General features: G+C 43.3%; 1 protein-coding gene across 1 annotated transcript in view; it reads right to left on the reverse strand.

Moving 5' to 3' along the window:
- Positions 1–22,192, reverse strand: part of rfx6 (regulatory factor X, 6) — a 52,353-nt gene that overhangs the window by 23,116 nt on the left and 7,045 nt on the right. Inside the window, exons 7-14 of the mRNA XM_055636373.1 lie at positions 19,046–19,153; positions 12,733–12,810; positions 12,503–12,616; positions 9,878–9,927; positions 6,434–6,593; positions 6,200–6,344; positions 4,477–4,586; positions 4,257–4,374 (exon numbers count right to left, since the gene is read on the reverse strand). Coding sequence (XP_055492348.1) covers positions 4,257–4,374; positions 4,477–4,586; positions 6,200–6,344; positions 6,434–6,593; positions 9,878–9,927; positions 12,503–12,616; positions 12,733–12,810; positions 19,046–19,153 — 883 coding nt within the window. The remainder of the gene's footprint in view (positions 1–4,256; positions 4,375–4,476; positions 4,587–6,199; positions 6,345–6,433; positions 6,594–9,877; positions 9,928–12,502; positions 12,617–12,732; positions 12,811–19,045; positions 19,154–22,192) is intronic.

Consider the following 22,192-nt stretch of genomic DNA (forward strand, 5'->3'; position numbering starts at 1 on the left):
CTAGTCCCATATACCTGCGCTCAGACCATAACCCTCCATTCCTTTCTCGTCCATATAACTATCCAATTTATTTTTTAATGATAAAAACGAACCTGCCTCCACCACCTTCACTGGGAGCTCATTCCACACAGCCACCACTCTCTGAGTAAAGAAGTTCCCCCTCATGTTACCCCTAAACTTCTGTCCCTTAATTCTCAAGTCATGTCCCCTTGTTTGCATCTTCCCTCCTCTCAGTGGGAAAAGCTTATCCACGTCAACTCTGTCTATCCCTCTCATCATTTTAAAGACCTCTATCAAGTCCCCCCTTAACCTTCTGCGCTCCAAAGAATAAAGCCCTAACTTGTTCAACCTTTCTCTGTAACTTAGTTGCTGAAACCCAGGCAACATTCTAGTAAAATTCCTCTGTACTCTCTCTACCATAACATAGCATTTCAACTTCTATACTCAATACCCTGACTGATGAAGGCCAATGTACTAAAAGCCTTCTTTACCACCTTATCTACCCGTGATGCCACTGTCAGGGAGCTATGTACATGTACTCCTAAATCCCTCTGCTGTGCAACACTCCCCAGGTTCCTGTCACTCACTGTGAAGGCCCTTCCCTGGTATGACTTCCTAAAGTGCAACACCTCACACTTATCCTCATTGAACTCCATTAACCATTCCTCAGCCCACTTGCCCAGCTGATCAAGATCCTAGTGTAATTTTTGATAACTATCTTCACTGTCTACATACCACCTACTTTAGTGTCATCTGCCTTGTACATTGGAATCCAAATCATTGATATAAACCACAAACAGCAATGGGCCCAGCACCTATCCCTCTTAAGGGGTTGGACAGGCTAGATGCAGGAAGATTATTCCCAATGTTGGGGAAGTCCAGAACAAGGGGTTACAGTTTAAGGATAAGAGGGAAATCTTTTAGGACCGAGATGAGAAAATCATTTTTTACACAGAGAGTGGTGAATCTGTGGAATTCTCTGCCACAGAAGGTAGTTGAGGCCAGTTCATTGGCTATATTTAAGAGGGAGTTAGATGTGGCCCTTGTGGCTAAAGGGATCAGGGGGTATGGGGAGAAGGCAGGTACGGTATACTGAGTTGGATGATCATATTGAATGGCGGGGCAGGCTCGAAGGGCCGAATGGCCTACTCCTGCACCTATTTTCTATGTTTATATGTTTCTATCCCTGAGGCACGCCACTAGTTACAGGCATGCAGGCTGAAAAACAACCATCTACCACCACACTGCTTCTTTCCATGAAGCCAATTATGTATCCAAGCAGCTAGCTCCCCTTGTGTGAAATAGCACACTCATAAAGTCATAATGCTGAGTTACTAATCTCTCCCTTGTTTGATGAGGACCAGAAATTAATTTCATATTGAATTGCTAAAGGAAAATGGATTGGTTTATTACCATCAGGTGTACCGAAATACAATGAAAACGTTTCTTCTGTGCTAAGCAGTTAAATCATACAATATAGTGGTGGCTTTGCTTGAAGAGCATGACACATCCCGAAGACCGTTTAGAAATAGAAGTATGAAGTTAGAGGGGCAGTGGCATTGCCGGTAGAGTTGCTGCCTCACAGCACCAGAGACCCAGTTCAATCCTGACATGGGGTGCAGCCTGTGTGGAGTATGCATGATCTCCTTATGACTGCGTGAGTTTCTGCAAGATGCTCCGATTTCCAATTACATCTGAAAGACCTGTGGGTTATAGGTTAAATGGCCTGTGTAAATTACCTCTAGTGTGTGTAGTGAGTGGGTGCATATGAAAGTAGAATAACATTAGACAAGTCTGAAAGGGTGACCGATGGTCGGCATGGATTCAATGGGCTGAAGGGCCTGTTTCCTTGCTGTCTCTCCAAAATATTTTGAACTATTATGTGCAGACTAACAAAAGCTTTATTTTGATATTCACCAGTTTCTGATTTAAGTGATCCCAGCCACACCAAAACCTGGGCACTAGAAATAGCAGTTTAAAGAGGAAGGGGTCAATTTGTCTGGGGATTTATTTCACTATCTCCTCATACTGCTGACAAAAAATCTTTATGGATTATCGTGAAAACAGAACTGTAGTCACAGATGATTAATTAGAGATTCTGCTTTATAAATTGTGTTACACATTTTAATATTTTCCAAAATTGGAAAATTATAATATCATAAAATATTTTAAATAAGGTCATGAAAGTTTAATTTGTAATATGCCCAATAAAGCTAGTTAACGTTATTCAGCACTGTTTACCATACAATGTTTCAGATAAAAGCAAAATTATAACAACCTTGTTGACAACACCTCTAGAAAGGAGAAGGAGGAATTTGTTTCGTCAGAGGGTGGTGAATCTGTGGAATTCATTGCCACAAATGTCTTTGGAGGCCAAGCCATTGAGTATTTTTAAGGCAGAGGTTGACAGATCTTTGATTAGTACAGGTGTCAAGAGTTACAAATACAAGAGAATGGGGTTGAGAGGGAAAGACAGATCCGCCATGATTGAATGGCTGAATTGACTCAATGGGCCAAATGGCCTAATGGTGCTCCTGTGACTTATGAACATGAGCAATTATTTAATGCATTTGAGATTGTTTCAATATAGTTTAAGATTATTTGATGCATTCTGTGCAGTAAAACTTAAAAATTGTTAATTATCGATGAGAACCTTGTGCTATTTATGTATGATCGATTAGATGAAAAGTAATTGTGTGCTGCGGCACACTCAGTGGGGACCATTACTCATTGGATAGACACCATGGAAAATCAAGAGTGCTCAACCTAATATTTCCAAAAATATGTGTCTGCAACCACTTTTTGTTTGTTGGGAGCACCCATTGCGGCCCTTAATTCTTTTTAAATGTTATTTGACGTTGCACAATGCGGTATAACTGCAACCAAAGGCTATCTTAAGTTACCAGCAAGACCTTTATAACATCATGAGGAGCCTATATAAGGCAAACAGCTACAATCTTTCCACAAGGGAAGGGGAGTTTAAAGCTAGAGAGCATTGGTTTAAGGTAAGATGGGTAAGATTTAATAGGAAGCTGAGGGGCAACTTTTTGCACGCGGGGGGGGGGGGGTGGCTGTCAGAGGGTAATCAAAGCAGTTATGATGAAATAAGTCTGTACATGGATAGAAAGGTTTGGAGGGATATAGCCAACCATGGGCAAATGATAGACATCATTTAAAGAAAGTTAACTGAAGATGTTTCCATGCTATTAACTACATGAAAATATAATATAGAAGGGACTACAGATGCTGGTTTACACCAAAATATAATATATTACATTGAAAAGAACACATTAGAGCACAGAGAAAAAAATAGCTTGAGCCAACAGTTATTTTTTGCTTTATACAATCCTCCTGCCTACACCTTCATGCATCATTCTTGCCCAGCTTGTTCTTTACAAATATTAAATATGTAACTAACATTCATCTGGTGGTGAATAGAGCCAAAGATAACTTAATCACAGTAATATCAATGGTGCTAGCCCTTTAAACCTTTGATAGTATCAAGCACTAAGAATTATGTTTTGAAAAGGGGAATAATTTTTTCCTGTCAATAACATTGCAGGAAAGTTGCCATCTAGATAAATAACGTGATATTTTGTTTTCATGCTTTAACATTTTACAATAAGGAGCATCTTACTCTCCAATGTTTTACTTTTGTTATTATTTAATTTGATTCGGTTTCACAGCAGTCAGTTCAGCTCTTTACGAGCAACTGTAATGAATATTAAACAACCGAATGCTCATTGATCAGTTAAAGTGGCAAATTATATTAGTCAATTGAAACAGAAAAATGTTTGAAAGCACAAGTATTAATAAGTTTGTGTTAGGGGAATGAAATGGCAAACAATCCAAAAAAATGTTGAAGGTAACTTTTCAATTTTGGACAAGTGGTGCCTTCAAAAGGACTTTAATGGAAAATACTAGACACCTAGCCTGAAATGTTTGATACTTTGAAAATAGACACAAAAAACTGGAGTAACTCAGCGGGTCAGACAGCATCTCTGGAGAAAAGGAATGGGTGACATTTCAATCGAGACAGCATCTTGTGTATATTTTTGGTTTAAACCAGCATCTGCAGTTCCTCCCTACACATGTTTGATACTTCTCCAACCTGGATTCCCCAAAATGTGCTCTTGGTTGAGAAATGTTCATGCCTGAGAGCTCTTGAATATTGTTATCCAATGTTGTACAGTATTATCTGTCGTATTTACCTACAGCAGGCCATGTTTTAAAACAAATCAAATGTAAAAGCTTACCAAAGCTTGATGCATTGTTGAGAGTGAGATTATGCATGACTCGAGCTCCAAAAAAGCTCCATCGCAAAAGAAAATCCTGCGCTCTCTTCTTAAGGGACCTTCCATTTTGTTTGCTGGGCTTAAAAAGGAGAGTATATCGAAAGTCACCACTTAAATAAAAACAACATAAGGAAGTATATTTTATTTATTTTAATACAGCTATCACATTATTAAAGCATACCTTGATGACTCTTTGATCTACTACTGTATCCAACCATTCAATAAATGATTCGACCGTCGCATTTTTCTTCAACAGATCCTTCAGCTCTTGAAACACTGTAATAGAGTCATCTAGCATGTAAAAAAGGAAAATATGAGATTGCTCTAACTATTTGAAAAATTAGAAGCAGTAATTTCCAAAACAAAAACGTGAAAGCTGTTGCTTAAGTAGAAGCCGGTTCATGTTTATAAGAATTCCTGTTATATTGATTACATCTCGAAGGACTAAAAGATGTATATAATACATTCTGCTCTTCCTTTGAACTCAGTTTAAGATGCATCTGCAGCATAATTTGCAAGGAAATATCGACAGATGGTGTGTCTTCAAACTGCAGCCCACTGAGTTGCTGCAGCATTTTTTTTTTTTTTTTTAATTGATAAAGATTAGTTCATTGATATGGAGGGTTAATTAAGTCATATCAGACTTAGAAACAGGATGAAGAACTGAGAGGACTGAAGAACTGAGTAAGGAGTTTGCTGGGTGCTAAATTCAGAAATATTCAAAAACCTTGCAACAGTACTTAAAACACAAAACAAAGAAAACAAAATAAATTAACATAATGTCAAGAAGGTAAATTAAATAAAATTTACCTGATACTTGGAAATGTTCTTCTCCACTCAAATTGCATCATTTATAACCTGATGCAAGTTGATTGATTGGATTCCCAAATATGTTACAGGGGAAATGCCCCATCTTTTTGTTCCACAGCTTGTCTCCATGAGGTGAAAATTACTGAGACTTTTGAAATTCCACATTCATATGAAAACCCAAAGTTGCTATCAGTTTTGATGGCGGAATGTTTGCAATTATTCTGACAACCATGAATATTTTCCCATCATAAAATGCCATAGCTTCAACTGGGTATAGTATAATAACACATATAGTATTTTGTAATGTAGCTGGGTACTCTGTAGAAGAATTATCAGTTAAAATTTGCCATTGTGACACATTGAGGAGATACAGTATTTGGATAGATGACCGAATGCTGAACTTCTGGGAAAGATATGAATGAGTATGAATCGCATTGTATGTTTTACAAATCCACCAGCACTTAACTACCTGGGGCGCCACTGTGGCACAGCGGTAGAGTTGCTGCCTTACAGCACGAGAGATGGGGGTTTGATCCCGACTAAGGGTGTTGCCTGTACTTTCTCCCTGTGACTACATGGGTTTACTCCGGGTGCTCCGGTTTCTTCCCACTCCACAAAGACGTACAGGTTTGTAGGTTAAATGGCTCCGTTAAAATTGTAAATTGTCTCTAATGTGTAGGAGAGTGCTGGTGTACGGGGTGATCGCTGGTCAGCACAGACTCGGTGGGCCGTGCTGTATCTCCAAAAAAGTTTTTGAAAAGTACCTATTTGTGAGCATGTGTATCCTGCAAGGAGCTGCGATCCTTTGGGGTAATGATCTTGAGTACCAGTCAGAAATATATTCTTTATTGAATATTGGAATAGTAAATAGAGGCCAATTAGAAACACTGATGATATGAAAACAAACTACTGCAAATAAACCATTACAACAAAACCTATTTGAAGGATTAACATGTATAATTATAGCTGATGTTTGCAGTAACTCTCACGAGTTTATCTTAAATCTTGACTTATCGGTAATGTGATGTTCTGTAACCTGTAGAGCTGTTAATTAAAATGTATCACTATTACAGCATGTCAAGTATTATACTTACAATCAGAATATAGTTCAAATTCCTGGTCAGCTCCACCTGATACTGCAAGAAGGGCTTGAGAACTGATGCTGTTTAGATCCACCTTTTCAATGTCAGCCACCATGGAATTCACAACAGTCTGGTCAAATAAAGCCGGCCTGGCAATCTGTGCAGAATAGCACACAACCACAATTCACAGAGCTGAACACTAAAGAACCCACGTACATGGTGGCAAACAACTAGCTCAAAACCTACCTGAGCAAGATGCAGAAATGAAGTTTGCCGTTTCAGAGAAGCCACAAATCTTTGTGCAATGGGCAACTTCTTCTCAGCTAGAGTATCTGGCAGATTTTCCAGGGATAAAGATATCCAGTGCTCCCAATGCTTAGCAAAATTTCTGATATCTGCCAGCAAACTGAAAATGAAGAAAACAATGAACCAGTAAGTTCTAAATGCTGCCCTAATTTTGGTTTTCTACATTCCTTTCCTCACAATCTTGTTATCCTGCATCCAAATGGCCAAACAATGGTTGCAATGACAAAAATTGTCATTTGTATCTGTTATTCTGCAAGCAATTCATCTCCATTTCCTCAAGGTTCAAAGCATTTCAGCCACATATCTACCTCTGCCCCTTCCTTTACACCCAAAGTCAAATTTTGCAAATTGTACTTCAATTGACCCATATAGGCTATTTAGGTCCAAATTGATATGCATTGCAATATTAATTATAAATTGATGATGGGTCAATTTAAATTCACAAATGAGTTTTATTAATTGTAGATGGTTTATGCATGCAACCTATAATGTAGCTACCTCAATACCACTAACCACGCCTTAGTTATCTCAGTATAATTGTAATATCTTCCCCCTTGCTCCTCCCCTGGTTCCAGTATGCCTGAAGACTAGATGCGGTCAGTACTGGGACGTGCCTTATATGTGCCTTTATTAAATACTCAGTAAAGTTACAAGTGTGTCAGACTTGACTTCTTTACATGGTGTCAGAAGTGGGATTTAAACACTAGTAAAACTAGGAGCAAATAAAACCCGATCAACAGGAGGCGCGCGTTTAACTTGCCAAAACTCAACCTGTCAAAGTGCAAGTTCCGTGTAGCTGAAGTACCCTATGTTGGCCACATCTTCACAGCCCACGGGCTGAAACCTGACCCGCAGAAGACCAACGCTATCTCCGAGCTGCCTGCCCCGACCGAGGTAACCAGCCTGCAGTGATTCCTGGGCATGGTCAACTACCTGGGAAAGTTCATCCCCAACCTCAGCGAGTTGAGTGCACCCCTGAGGCAACTGACGAAAAAAGACGTTGCCTGGTCCTGGTTTCCTCAACACCAGCAGGCTTTCGACTATCTCAAAACAAAGCTGATCAGCACACCGACTCTCAAGTTTTTCGATTTGCACCATCCGATCTTAGTAACGCGTGATGCATCCCGTTTCAGACTCGGTGCTGCCTGCCTGCAGCTCCACGATGACGGCTCGCTACAGCCCATTTCTTATGCCTCGCGTACCATGACAGACACTGAGCAGCGCTATGCACAAATCAAGAAGGAGCTTCTTGCAGTTGTATTCGCCTGCTCCAAATTTAAAGACTTTCTTTTCGGTAGCAGATTCACGGTCGAGACCGATCATCAACCCTTGGTGACCATCCTCAATAAGGCCATTCACATCGCACCTGCCAGACTCCAGCGCATGATGCTACAGCTCCAACAATTCGACTTTCTGATCGTGTACAAGAGGGGCACCGAGATGCATGTGGCCGACGCGCTGTCCCGGGCCCCCCGCTCTTCCTGTGACAGGCACCCCTACGAGCAGGAGGATCTGCAGGTACTCAATGTCAACTTTGTTCCCTCTAAGCAGCTGCAGTGCCTGGTTGAGCACATTGCCAACGACCCCGACCTGCAACAGCTCGCAGCTGTCATCCAGCGGGGGTGGCCCAGCAGACGCACCTCACTGCCTGCGGGTGCCCACCCTTTCTTTCTGGTCCGCGACGAGCTTGTGCTCCGGGACGGCATCATCATCAAGGGTCACAAGGTGGTCGTTCCTGCCTCCCTGTACGACTTGTACTACAACGCTGCCCACATGGGGCATCCCGAAGCCGATGCCACCATCTCACATGCCCAAGAACAATACTATTGGCCCGGCATGGCCAAATACATTAAAGCCCGAGTAGCCTCCTGTCCTGACTGCAACACCCTGGCCCCACATCAGCAGCGCCAGCCCCTTCTACAGCAGCCTGCGCCTGCCATGCCCTGGACCTCGCTGGCTGCTGATATATTCGAATGGCGAGGCAAGCACTACCTGGTGTTGGTTGATTCATACTCCAGCTGGTTCGAGGTGGACCTTCTCCCTGCTATCACTTCTGAGATGGTTATCAGCAAGCTGCGCAGACACTTTGCTACCTTCGGGTCCCCGGTCCGCTTACAGACCGACAACGGCCGGCAGTTCACCAGCGCAGAATTCCAGGCTTTCGCTGTCAAGTGGAACTTCCACCACTATACCAGCAGCCCTGAGTACCCGCAGAGCAACGGACTGACCGAGTGAGCTGTCCGCAGTGCCAAGAATTTACTCGAGCAGTCTTGCCTCTCCAATTGCGATTTTTACCTGGGTCTACTCAACCTCCGCAACATCTCTCGAGACCCTACCGTGCGATCCTCCGCACAACAATCCCTGATACCCAAGGTCCTCGAGCCTGCCGCCGTTCAACAACGGATCGATCACAAACATGAGGTACAGCGCCGCTCTCACGACAAGTCCTGCCGCCCGCTCTCACCACTGCTGCCTGGCCAGGTTGTCCACATGCAGACAGCCACCGGATACACCAGACTCGCGACCGTTGTTGGTGTGGACGACTCCCCGAGATCTTACCTGGTGGACTTTGATGGAGCTTTCTACCGTCGGAGCCGCCAGCACCTGTTGGCCGTTAACGAGCCACAGCCTACTCCTGCAGCTCCTTATGCTCCTCCGTTGCGCTTACAGCCTGCTATTACTAATTACCCCGCAGCTCCCTCCATGCCCCGGTCCATTCGCTTGCCACGTTCTCCTCCATCTGTGCCTCCTGGTTTCGGGCGGATGATCTGCTCCCCTGCTCATTCCCCTTCTCCTCCTCCTGGATCCCCCGTGCTGGTTGGGTCCCCTCCTGCATTCCTGGTTGAGTCTCCGCCTGATTTCTCCTTCCCGGCTGCTACTGCTCCGCCTCCTCTTCTATCTGGTGGGGAGGGTGATGGTGCTATACGCACACGCTCGGGTCGGGTTGTCAAGCCTCCTGTCCGTTACGGTGATTTTGCCTAAATTTGCATGTGTTGTATAATCACACTGCCACTGTTCTAATTTCATTTTTAGATTTCTAAGGGAAAGGATGTAGATGGTTTATGCATGCAACCTATAATGTAGCTACCTCAATACCACTAACCACGCCTTAGTTATCTCAGTATAATTGTGATATCTTCCCCTTGCTCCTCCCCTGGTTCCAGTACGCCTGAAGACTAGATGTAGTCAGTACTGGGACGTGCCTTATATGTGTCTTTATTAAATACTCAGTAAAGTTACAAGTTTGTCAGACTTGACTTCTTTGTTACATTAATGATTATATAAAACATTCCAATGAATATTTTCTGGAAAGAATGGTTGTGATATAGTTATATATCCTGTAATGTAAATGAATTATTTTACTCTTCAGGGATATATTCTTACCTTTCTGGCATTTCTTGCATTGTCGCTGGAATAAGCACATCCGTCAGCACCTTGGGGAAATATTTAGAAATGTAAGTTTTTCATTTTATTGACTGCAGGTGAATTTAAGAAATTGCCGCTTAACGTAAACAAACATCTTCCAGTTTTCTGATTTATTTCAATATACTAGTTTATTCATAAATTCTGCAGCTCCATGATACGCAGAAGAACTCTCATCTGTCAGCTTTTACAGTAAAACAGTGTTATTCCAAGCCTTACATCAGAATGATGACAGTTATGGACACAAACATTTGGAATTTTCTGTTCCCATACATTGGCAAAAGAACTTCAAACCGTGCATTGTCTCTCTAGAATACTCATAGATGCTTCCCTTAATCACTACCTGTAGATCTGCATCTTAGAGTGGACCTGCATCCAGCTGTGGACAATTCTTCACACTGCAAGACCTTCTGAATTTCAGACTGACCAGATTTTAATTTTGGTTAGTGGTATTGAGATAGCTACATTATAGGGCAGGATTTCATGCAGGGCGAGTGGACGGGATAGGCAGCAGTTTGGCAGGAGCGAGCAAAGATTGATTTGCATTTATTTTAATGTGAGAGGCCTGACAAGTAAGGATGATCTCAACGCGTGGATAGGTACATGTGACTGGGAATTGTAGCCATTTACAAAAACTTGGGTAAGGGAGGGGGGGACTGGCAGCTTAAGGTTTCAGGGCATGTGCGAGCCTAGAAGTCTGTATGGAAGGGATGAAAGAAAGTTCAGTGGACGGGTAGGCTTCATTTTTGGCAAGGAGCAAAGTCATTGATTTGCAGTCCGATATTTAATTACCGAGAGGCTCGACCAGTAAGGCTATATGGATCAGAACCAATAAATGTGAAAAGGGATAATGTATCCATTACAAAAACTGGGTAAGAGAGCGACAGGACTGGCAGCTTAATGTTCCAGGGTATGTGCTGCAGGAGAGATAGATGTGGGAATAAAGGAGGAGAGCCAGGCAGCATCTTGATTAGAATTTCCTATTATCCAAAATGTGCATTGTAGCAGTCCGATACTACATTACTGATGGTCTCATCCAGTAAGGTTATGTTCTATAGATCCCCTATAAATAACAGGGATAATCAGAATATGGCTGTGAAGGAAGGTACAATGGGATTTAGAAGAGCAAAAATGGCAGGAGTAACTTGCAGGCAGGCAGCGGGACTGATTATAAACTTGTCTTGGTATCCACAGATTTCCCTGTTTTCCGCTGAGTGTCATAATGCCAATTTTTGTGTCTAGACCTTCCCTGGGAATGTCCTAAGATGTAAATAGATACATTCTAAAGGACAAAGCTTGATCTAGAGTTAGGAAATTGATTGTACAAGGAATTAGAAGAGTCCATGGGTAAGAGATTTTGGGACTAGTGCTCACTGGATTAGCTTTAAAATAGTTGTGAATAAAGATAGGGCAGTCCCACAAGTTAAAATTGTGAATTGGGGCCAGGTCAACTTTGATGGCATTGGACAGGAACTTGCTGAGTCTGATAGGAGCAAGTCATTTGCGAGCAATGAAACGTCTAGGAAATGGGATGCTTTTAAAAGTGTGATAACAAGAGTTCAGGACATGCATGGTCCTGTTAGAGTTAAGGGCAAGGCAGGTGGGAGTAAGCAAGCTTGGATAATGAGAGAAATTGGTGCTCTCGTCAGGAAAAAAGGAGGCGAAAAAGGAGCCATGGGACAGGTTTAGGCATCAATGATTAATTGTTTCCTGGAGGAGTGTCGAGAACTGAGGAGCACACTTAAGAAATAAATTGAGAGGAACACACTTAAAGGGGCTAAAATGGTGGAGGGAATTGCTCTGACAGTTATTATTAAGGAAAATCAAGAATTTAAATGTACATTATGGGAACGATGGTAACTCGAGAGAGAGAGAGAGAGAGAGAGAGAGAGAATATTGCCCCTCAGAAACAATGATCATCTGTGTAGAGCACCAGGGGATGGGCAAGGTCATCAAAGAGTATTTCTCCTCTTTTTACTATGGAGAAAGATGTGAAGATTTTGGAACTTGGGATAATTAACGGAGATGTCTTGAGGACAGTCCATATTATGGTCGAATAGATGCGACTGAAGGATGTCTTAAGGCGCATGAAAGCAAATAAATATCCTGGGCCTGATCTGATATATCTGAAGACACTGTGGGAGGCTAGAGAAGAAATTGCTATAGACTCTGTCTATATAGACCAGCAAGGCCTTCGATGAGGTTCCGCAGTATGGCTGCTCTAGAAGGTTAGATTGCATGGGATCCAGGGAAAGCCAACCGACTGGATAGAGAATTGGCTTCATGGAAGGAAGCAGGGAGTGATGGTGGAAGGTTGCTTTTTGGTCTAGAGCCTATGACTCTTATGTGGCATGCCTGAGTGATTGGTGCTAGGCCCATTGCTGTTTGTAGTTTATATCAATGATTTGGATGAAGGCATGAATTTGTAAATTTGCAGAAGACACTGAGTTTAGGTCAGGTAACCAGGCATAAAATCGATTTGCTCGAATGGTTTTAAAAACCTTACTCCATACAGGCTTTATTTATATTACAACTTTGGCAAGCTGCATCTTTTATTTATTTATTATCATTTCAATCAATACTCACTTTGTAAAGTATGGAGTCACAGACACAAAATATATCAATAATGACAGGATTTTCCAACAATGGAAGAAGATGGTCAGGCATTCCTTGCCAAAAGTGCAACAAAAAGTTCTGAATCTGAAAATTAAATTGAACATATTGGAATCACACTTGCTTTTAGATTTAAGCTCGTGTTAGTCTCACTTAGACATGTACAAAGAAACATAAACTGCAATTTTGTGTAAATATCTTACCTCTTCAAAGTTTCCATTGATTGCATTATCCAGGATGCATTGGCAATGTGTTTTGTACATCATAATTAATATATCTACCTGTGTTGTTAAAAGTACCAGAAATGTATTAGAATGACAACCCTTATAACTTACTACAATATTATATAATCATGCATAGGATTATATCAGGGTCCTTCTTCAGACTCAAAAATTATTTAGTTTAGTTTAGGATACAGGTCCTTCGGCCCACCGAGTCCACGCCAACCAGCGATCCCCACATATTAATACTATCCTATACACACACTGGGGACAATTTACAATTTACAATTTTACCAAGCCAATTAACCTACAAACCTATACGTCTTTGGAATGTGGGAGGAGAGCGGAGCTCCCGTGGAAAGCCCACGCAGATCACAGGGAGAACATACAAACAAGCACCCGCAGTCAGGATCAGGATATAGTGCCGTAAAGCAGCATCTCTACCACTGCACCACCGTGCCGTGCCGCCTCTGAAGAAGGGTTGCCAATTGAACCATCATCTTTCCATTTCATCTCCCAGTGCTTCCTGGGCCACTGAGTTCATCCATTACTTTGGGTTTTGCTAATTATTCTATGTATTTTGGTGACAATATTTAGAATTAGTCACCTTACCTACAGCTAAAATAAGAGTACTTATGTCCGTTCTAACTTTTCAGTTTAAGAATAATTCGAGTTGTTCTTTACCATCATGTAACATAACTAGAATCTAAAATCTGTTTGCAGAATTTTGAAGATAAAGTAGGTTTCCAACTCACTGATAAATAGTTTCCAACCCAACCTGCTGCCTGCCCCTTCTCTCCTTGAACACCAGGTCATCAGCAAGCCCTTAAATCAGACTGCTACCTGCTCAATTGTTAATGGATAAATGATATGTCCACAGACCCCAATCAAGAGTGAAATGGCCAGCATTGTTTCGGGTAGATTCTCTCAATAAATTAATCTCCTGTGTTTGGTTAAATGGGTGTGCCTTTTAGTGGACATATTCCCAATTCAAGCAATTAGGTTTTTGTTTCAAAACTTCACAATGAAGATATTAAATGAACTACACCACTCACTTGAAGCTTAACAAGCTAAATAGATTTATTGATAGTCAACAAACTATAGTTATTTTTTGCCATATTTTATAGATGACATATACATATAGAATAAAGTCCAAGTGTTTGGCGGTCTCAAGAACGACAACTGAACTTTTAAACTAATCTTTATTCGAAAATTCACTTTTTCAGTAAACAGGTTCTCTCGACACGTTTGGCCACATCGGTGGTCAGCGCTGAACTGCTGCGCGAAAGCAAAACCGCGCGAAAACAAGCAACCCCTCCCGAGTCACATGACCACGGCTTCCGAACGCCGGGTTCGATACCTGCGTGCGCCAGTAGGCGCCGCTACATGCCCCCCCCCCAGAATCCGCGGTACGGAAACGCATGGGTAACTGGACGGTTCGACCGGAACGCGTAGTCCGAGGTTGCTGGGCGAGCGTAACAGTAGGGGCCGGCAAAACAGAACCGGAGGGACGTGCAAAACGCGAGCAAGGGACAGGCGCAAAACGGTGAGCATCCCTATGGAGAAAAACATAAGCACAATCCCGTAACATAGTAGGCACATGCACCGCAGACGAACCATGCCGGGAAGTGGGAACCGGGACCAAGGCACGCGCCCGCTCGCGAAGGTCAGCTAACAACGCCAAAGCCGGACCTCTTGATCCCGGGGGACGGGCAGGAAATCCCCAGGAACTCACAAAACCGAGCCGTAAACCAACCCGACCGAGGAGGCATTGAGGTCCTCCTTAGGCGTGGTTCTGATGCCTAGGAGGACCCAAGGCAACTGGTCGACCCAATCTGGAATCTGGGTGATACGTGGTGGTCATACGGATGCAGCTTCGCGCCATACAGCTGCGCCATACCACTCCACATATCGGGGCGACAGATAGCACAATGGGCTAAGAGTTCGGCTGGCGACCGGAAGGTAGCCGGTTCAAATCCCGCTTGGAGTGCATACTGTCGTTGTGTCCTTGGGCAAGACACTTCACCCACCTTTGCCTGTGTGTAATGGAATGTAATTACGGCGGCAGGCGCGCGGGCACACCGCGACGCCCTGTGTCTCCCTTTCAAGGGAGATGCTAAAAATGCATTTCGTTGTCTCTGTACTGTACACTGACAATGACAATTAAATTGAATCATTTCCACAGGGAGGACGTGAACTGGGCCCCACAATCGGCAGTGATATCGGAGGGGACCCTGAAACGAGCGATCCCATTCGAGACAATGACCCTCGCGCACGCCTCAGAGGAGGTATCCGTTAATGGTATCACCTCCGCCCACCTTGGTAAACCCGTCCACAATGGCCAGTAGGTGAGTAGCCCCATGCGAACACAGCAAAGGATCCACCAGGTCGACATGGATATGCAGGAACCTGCCGACCGGGATGGCGAAGTCCTGCACCCGGCGGGCGCACATGTCTCTGCACCTTGGAAGTCTGGCAAAGGATGCAGGAATGGGCCCATGCTGCGACCTGCTTCCTCAACCCATGGCAGACGAACTTCGCCGTGACCAAGGTAGAGGTGGCGTGAATGGACGGGTGCGCTAGGCTGTGGATAGTGTTGAAAATCCGACGCCTCCAAGCAACTGGTACAATGGGACGGGCTTTGCCCGTGGAGATATCACAAAGGACTTGCACGCCGGTGGCGCTGCAAGGCACCTTTGACAGCTTGAGACCCGATTTAGCATTGCGGTAAACCTCCATACTGGCATCTGCCTGTTGGGCAGCGGCCAGCTCCACATATTCAACGCCTAGACTTAATGCTGAAAATTCGGGCAGTGCTGGACGGGACAACGCATCATCAACAACGTTCAGGTTCCCTGCCACATGCCAAATATCGGACGTGAATTCGGAAATGTAGGCGAGGTGCCATTGCTGTCTGGCAGACCAGGGATCATATACCTTGGTCAATGTGAACGTGAGTGGCTTGTGATCTGTGAATGCAGTGAAAGCGCGCCCCTCCAGGAAATAACGAAAATGGCGGATCGCTAGGTAGAGCGCAAGGAGTTCCCGGTTGAAAGCGCAATACTTAACTTCGGGAGCTCGCAGCTGCCTGCTGAAAAATGCCAGCAACACCCAGCGATTACCTACGTGTTGCTCGAGGATGGCGCCTACTGCGATGTCGGAAGCGTCCACGGTGAGTGCCATTTGGGCTGACACTCTAGGGTGTTCTAGAATAGTGGCGTTGGCCAATGCAGTCTTAGCCGCCTCGAACGTCTTCTCCGCCTCCTTGGACCAGACCAGGTCCTTAGGCTTACCGGCCAGACATTGGAACAATGGCCGCATGATGGCAGCTGGTGATGGGATGAATCGGTGGTAGACATTTACCATCCCGATAAACTCCTGCAGGCCCTTGATGGATGAGGGGCCTCGGGAAGTGACGGATGGCATCGACCTTCTCGGGCAGCGACTGTGCAACGTGGCAGGTAATGCTGTGACCCAAGAAAGAAATGGAACGCAATCCGAACTGGCACTTCGCAGGGTTGATCACCAAGGGTGAACCGGTGTTTGCGCAGCCGTTCGAAAATCAGGCGGAGGTGCCTAACGTGCTCTGCCTGCGAGCTGCTGGGTCATCGCGGTAGATGAATATGAACGGCAACCCTGACTGACCTGATCCATTAACTTTTGGAATGTTTGAGCGGCGTTCTTCAGGCCAAAAGGCATTCTTAGCCATTCGAAAAGGCCGAAAGGGGTGATGGTGGCCGTCTTAGGGAGGTCGTCGGGATGGACCGGAATTTGATTTTACCCGCGGATACGGTCGACCTTCGAGAAAAATGTAGCACCCTCCAGATGAGCCGAGAAATCCTGGATGTTCGGGACTGGGTACCGATCTGCTGTGGTTATTGCATTCAAACGCCTGTAATCACCGCAAGGTCTCCAACCTCTGGACGCTTTGGGCACCATGTGCAGCGGGGAAGCCCAAGGGCTATCCGACCGCCGGACAATCCCCATGTCCTCAATAAGCTGGAACCCGTCTCGTGCGATGCGCAGTTTATCGGGCGGGAGGCAGCGCGCGTGGGCGTGTACCGGTGGGTCCTCGGTGGGAATGTGGTGGACCACGCCATGATGGAAGTGGCCCCGTCAACCCTGGGAATTCGACGAGTAGGGTTGCGAAAGGTTGCTGGATCTCAGCTACCTCGTCGAGTTGCTGTAGGGGCGTGGACGGAATGCACGGCTTGGCGGGGCACGGGTCCGACACAGGGACCATGTGTCCACCTCGCACATCGACTAACAGGGAGCGCGCGCGCAAGAAATCAGCCCCCAGGATCGGTTGGGCGACGTCAGCAATGAGAAACTTCCACCTGTACAGGCGAGAGTCAGTATTTAAGTCCAGGGTCCGCGTACCGTAAGTGCGAATGTCGGTCCCGTTGACAGCCAAGAGGATGGGTCCTACCTTACCAGCGTGAATATCTTGGGGTGCTCGGAGGCAGGATGCTGGCATGGGCACCGGAGTCTACCAGGAAACGGTGGCCGGAATGGCGATCGCGGACATAGAGGCGTCCGTTTGGGCCGATCGCATTCGGCTCAATGGACGATCGGCCGAGGCATTTCCCGGGTACTGGCAGGGGCTCCGACATCTTCATGCTTAGGGCCTATATCGTTGATGGTAATAACACCAGCGGCGTTGGCTGTAGATCACTGGCCGTGGCGATGCTTCTTCAGCGCTGGGCTGGGCTTCTTCTTCCTCCCGATGTCAGTTCGGCTGCACCCGCACCGTGATCAGGGGGCGGACGAAATCAAACACGTCCCACCGTCTGTGTGCCCACAGTTCGTCAGCTCGCTCCGTGAGTTGTTGGTGGTCGCTGAAATCAGCTCCAGCGAACATTAGTCGGACTTCATCAAGCATCTGCTCCAGGAACGCCTGTTTGAAAAGCAGACATGGGTGGTGCCCTGTCCCACAGTACGAGGTCATTCCAAGAGCTCTCCCGAGTTTGCCCTGATTCAAACTCGGAGATTTACGGTAATGGCCACTCGTCGGTACTCGGGCTCTCGTGGACATTTTTCCACATGTTGAAAAATCTTCACGAGTCTTCCCGTGCTTACCTGCTGTTAGCGAGTCTTCCCGAGTACCTGCCGATAGCGTTACGAGCCGCTAAGAGACGTCCCGAACTCCGACGTACCCGCTACATTCATTCTCCGTGCTTACCACGAGTTTGATTTTTTTTATACTCGGGAGAGCTCTTGGAATGAACTCGTACCATGGGACAGTGCTATTATAAGATCATGGGGGGGATTAGATAGGGGAAATGCACAGAGTCTTTAACCCAGATCGGGGGAATCAAGAACCAAAAGATATAGATGACGGGGGAAAGTAGAGGGACAACTTTTTTTTTACACAAAGGGTGATGGGTATATGGAACGATCTGCCAGTGGAGGTGGTTGAGGCAGGTGCTATCACAACAGGTAAAATACATATAGACAGGTACATAAATATGATGAGTTTAGGATATGGGCCAAAGTCAGGCAGGTGAGACTAGTGTAGATGGGGCATGTTGGTTGACATGGGTGTTGGGCTGAAGGGTCTGTTACATGCTATATGACTCTATGATTTTAAATTACCCATCAATAGTGCATATACAGATAACTATTATATTTTAACATGCTGCTAAAAGCACTCTGAATTATAAAAACAAAAGCTAGCATAATCCCAGAAAAAGTAACACCTTAAAAATAGTACTAAATATAAGCGTTATGCCTTCTGAAGGTGTTACAGTTAAAGTGTAAGCAGATACATTATGTAAATTACAGTTGTGACTGAGATTTGAACGCTTACCATTTAAGTGATTCTAATTTTCAAAGAAACACATTTTGCTGTAATTGTTAAATACAGAAAACGTATGTCTTTATTTTCTAGAGAAAACCACATTGTAGGTATAACTACCTACCGTTCATTTTAAAACATCTTGAACATCATTGTATTTTTGTTTTCAAACCAAAAATAACTTGTTCAGAAAGGCATATAGATATTTTAAATATGGACATAAAACTAGCTGCACAGATTTAAACATGTTAAATATATGCGACAATACCATGCATTAAAATAGATGATGCACTTGCTTCAGGTGAACATTCTTTTACTAACGTTGCCAAAAATCGTTCAGGAATTGTTTATAAATTCTGGTCAAATGTTCATCTATATTATCCAGTCTTTCTCACAGTAACATGAATGATAATAAGTTTTGTTTCATGGTTGTTCACAATAGTGGTTTGGTGTTCTATGATGATGTGTGAATTGAATTAAATTAATAACAGTCTGTACCTTTTCCTTTGAAATAGGCCCTTGAAGAATCAGATGCTGTGCACTGGGAAAATCAGGAAGCAAAGTTCCAGTTTTTGAACTGAGTGAATACTTCCGAGTAAATCCTCCCTGTCATGAAATAAACGTGTCCCATTAGAGTCCAAGCAAACACCATTATTCTGAATCAGTCAAATATTTCCAATTGCAAAGTAAAGACAATTATTTTAAAATTGTGTAAAACTAATTGTACACCAATACTACAACAATGGGCAGGATCATGTTGCCTTTTGCTAGTTGTTCCATTAAGAACCATCAGCATTTGGTCATTATAGCTACAGATAATCACAGACTCGCACTGCGAAACGTAAAACCCCGGGAGGTATGGCAGATTCAGAGGACTGACTGTATAACTTACTGCTGGCCTGCCGATAATTGAGAAATTATCTTCTCTAGAATGGACCTAACACAGGTCCATAAACTTATTAGGACAAAGCTTTAGAGTGTAAATGGTGGACGTCATCTTTGCTTTAACTTAAAGTTTTAAATTTTCCTAAATATTTTTGTGGTGCTTGTATTTTGTTTAATTTTTGTTTTCTTTAATCATTTTATTTTTAATAGTTTGAAATATCATTGGCTTTAGGAATCTTTTTAAAGCTTTTGGCATTACGCCACTGAGGCCCCAGTCACTATCCAGAGCATCTCGACTTCCAGCAGTAAAGGACAGTGAAAAATACCCTCTCCATCCTCTGTGAAATGTCGGAAGGAGATTCAGGAGAGACTTGGTGAAGGTGTATAAAATTATGGGAGGCATAGATAGGATAGACAGTCAGAACCTTTTTTTCCCCCAGAGTGGAAATGTCCAACACTAGAGGGCATAGCTATAAGCTGAGAGGGGGAAAAGTTTAATGGAGATGCGCGGGACAAGTTTTTTCACAAAGAGAATGGAGGGGGCCTGGAACCCTTTGCCAGGGGTGGTGGTGGAGTTAGATATGATAGTGGCGTTTAAGAGGCTTTTAGATAGGCACATGGAAGTGCAAAGGGATATACATTGTGTACAGGCAGATGAGATCAGTTTAACGGCATCATATTTGGCGCAAACATTGTGGACCAAATGGCCATTCCTGTGCTGTACTATTCTATGTTCATCTGGCCCAGGTAAGTGTAGATGGATGAACCACAGGCTGCAACTCTGATGGGGAGACTGGGCCTACATTTTCCAGTCCAAACCAAAAAGCAAATCTTAGTTGCTGGAAATCTCAATAAATAAACAAAACTACTGGAAAAACTCAGAAGGGCAGGCTAGCACCTGAAATATTAACGGTGCACTCTCTCCAATCCATGTCAATTTGTTTTGGTTAGTTAATTAAATGGACTAGTCCTCCAACTTCAAGTTTTTAGCCACTATAATTGCCCATTAACTGCATGTTGTTTACTCTTATTTGCAATGCAAATAGCGCAGTTCAGTCATTTTATATCAGCTTAATTAACTCTTAAAAATCTACTGCACTGGTTAACATGAGGAGCATATAATGATTATGAGCAAATGGACTTGGCTTTGATAAAGTAGGTTACGTTAAGTAATTTCATTGGTGAAAACCAAATGCTAATATCATTTAGATCAAGTTAATGAATGTGCATTTATGAACAATTCTGCATCACTCAATCAAAATTTATAATCTAAATCACCTTTTATCCAGGGACATCTGTTTCTAATTAGCAGTTTGTATTTATATAGCTATTGTAATAATCTTCCGCATAATTAGTCATGAAACCTTTAGTAATTCACAAATCTGTCAAGTAAATAAGGCTGCTGGCATCTCAAAGTCGGTCATTGCCACCCGCAGAAAGTTAAAGCTGAAAAACCCAATATTTCAATATTTTGCAGAATGCCAAAATCTGTCTTTAGCTACACATCTTCTGTCATCAATCATTGCCCTTTGAATTTCAGAAGTACATTTGTTTCAGTCGATCCTGTGCGCTATCCAAACGAAGACATGATCAATTTTAGGAAAGTTTATATTTACTCCATTTGACTTCATATGTTCAAATAAATCATTGCAAAATTCACAAAGTTGTTAGAAAAATAAAAGACTAACGTGATTCAGATCGGATGGACAAAATTGTGTGTTTGTTTCAATGGACATGAAAGATCTTCAGACATTGATTAAAAATAGCAAAGACTTCTGGCCAGCACACTTCTCTTAAATCAACATTGCTAATGATAATTGAACTGATAATTATTTCAGTGTGGTTTCCTAGATCTCATGCCAAATATTGGCTACAAAACAATTTACTGTACGTAAAGCGCTTTGGAGCATTCTGAGAACTATTCTAAAACATGAATGCAAAATTGTAGCATTCTGCCATTCAAACAGAAGTAGGTCCTGGATTTCCACAGAGTAATTGTGAAAAGGGGACTTACTAACAGATCCAGAGTACTGAATTTGTCAGTGGGCTCTGCTACAAGGCTCCCCATGGAGTCAATGGTGGGATTCCCCACTATTATGTTGATGCAGGATTTGACATCTCATTGATTTTAATGGTACCTACGAGGCACTGATTAGGAGTCAAAGGTGTTCCTTTATAATAGGTCTAAACATTGCTGTAGCTTAATGATTTGGCTTTACATTTCTCTGTGCCGACCAGCAATCGACGCACACTAACACTATCCTACACACTAGGGACTTATAGGAACTAGGGACTACACATTTACTCTTCTATATCATTCACCTTCTTTGGATTTTTTTTTCTGTTTAGAATAGTCTTCATAAAATTGTACTGCATCACTGAAGATTGCTTCTCACACCTCTTCTAATTTATGCACAATAAAGTTGGTGACATGGAGTATAAGTGGCACAGCCAAATGCTAAATGGGATGCGTTCTTTTAAAAATAATTCTTCATCTCTAATTGCATTATAAAACCGGAAAAATAATTAATTTACAAACAATTGTTAGCAATCATGTGATCATGTGACTAGAATTACTATGCCAATATGACACGACTATCATATTGCATTTTACCTTCGAAAGTTCTTACTTTTAATTTTATTTTTATGTGTTTACTGTTTTTGTGGAGATGATAAATTGTATGAATAAACCTTAATCTAACCTTATCCTTCTAAAATGAAATTGTTGTTTCCCTTTCTATATTAGTTTGTTTTTGGAAA

This window comes from Leucoraja erinacea, chromosome 5 (assembly GCF_028641065.1).
Source record: "Leucoraja erinacea ecotype New England chromosome 5, Leri_hhj_1, whole genome shotgun sequence".
Taxonomy (NCBI): Eukaryota; Metazoa; Chordata; class Chondrichthyes; order Rajiformes; family Rajidae; genus Leucoraja; species Leucoraja erinaceus.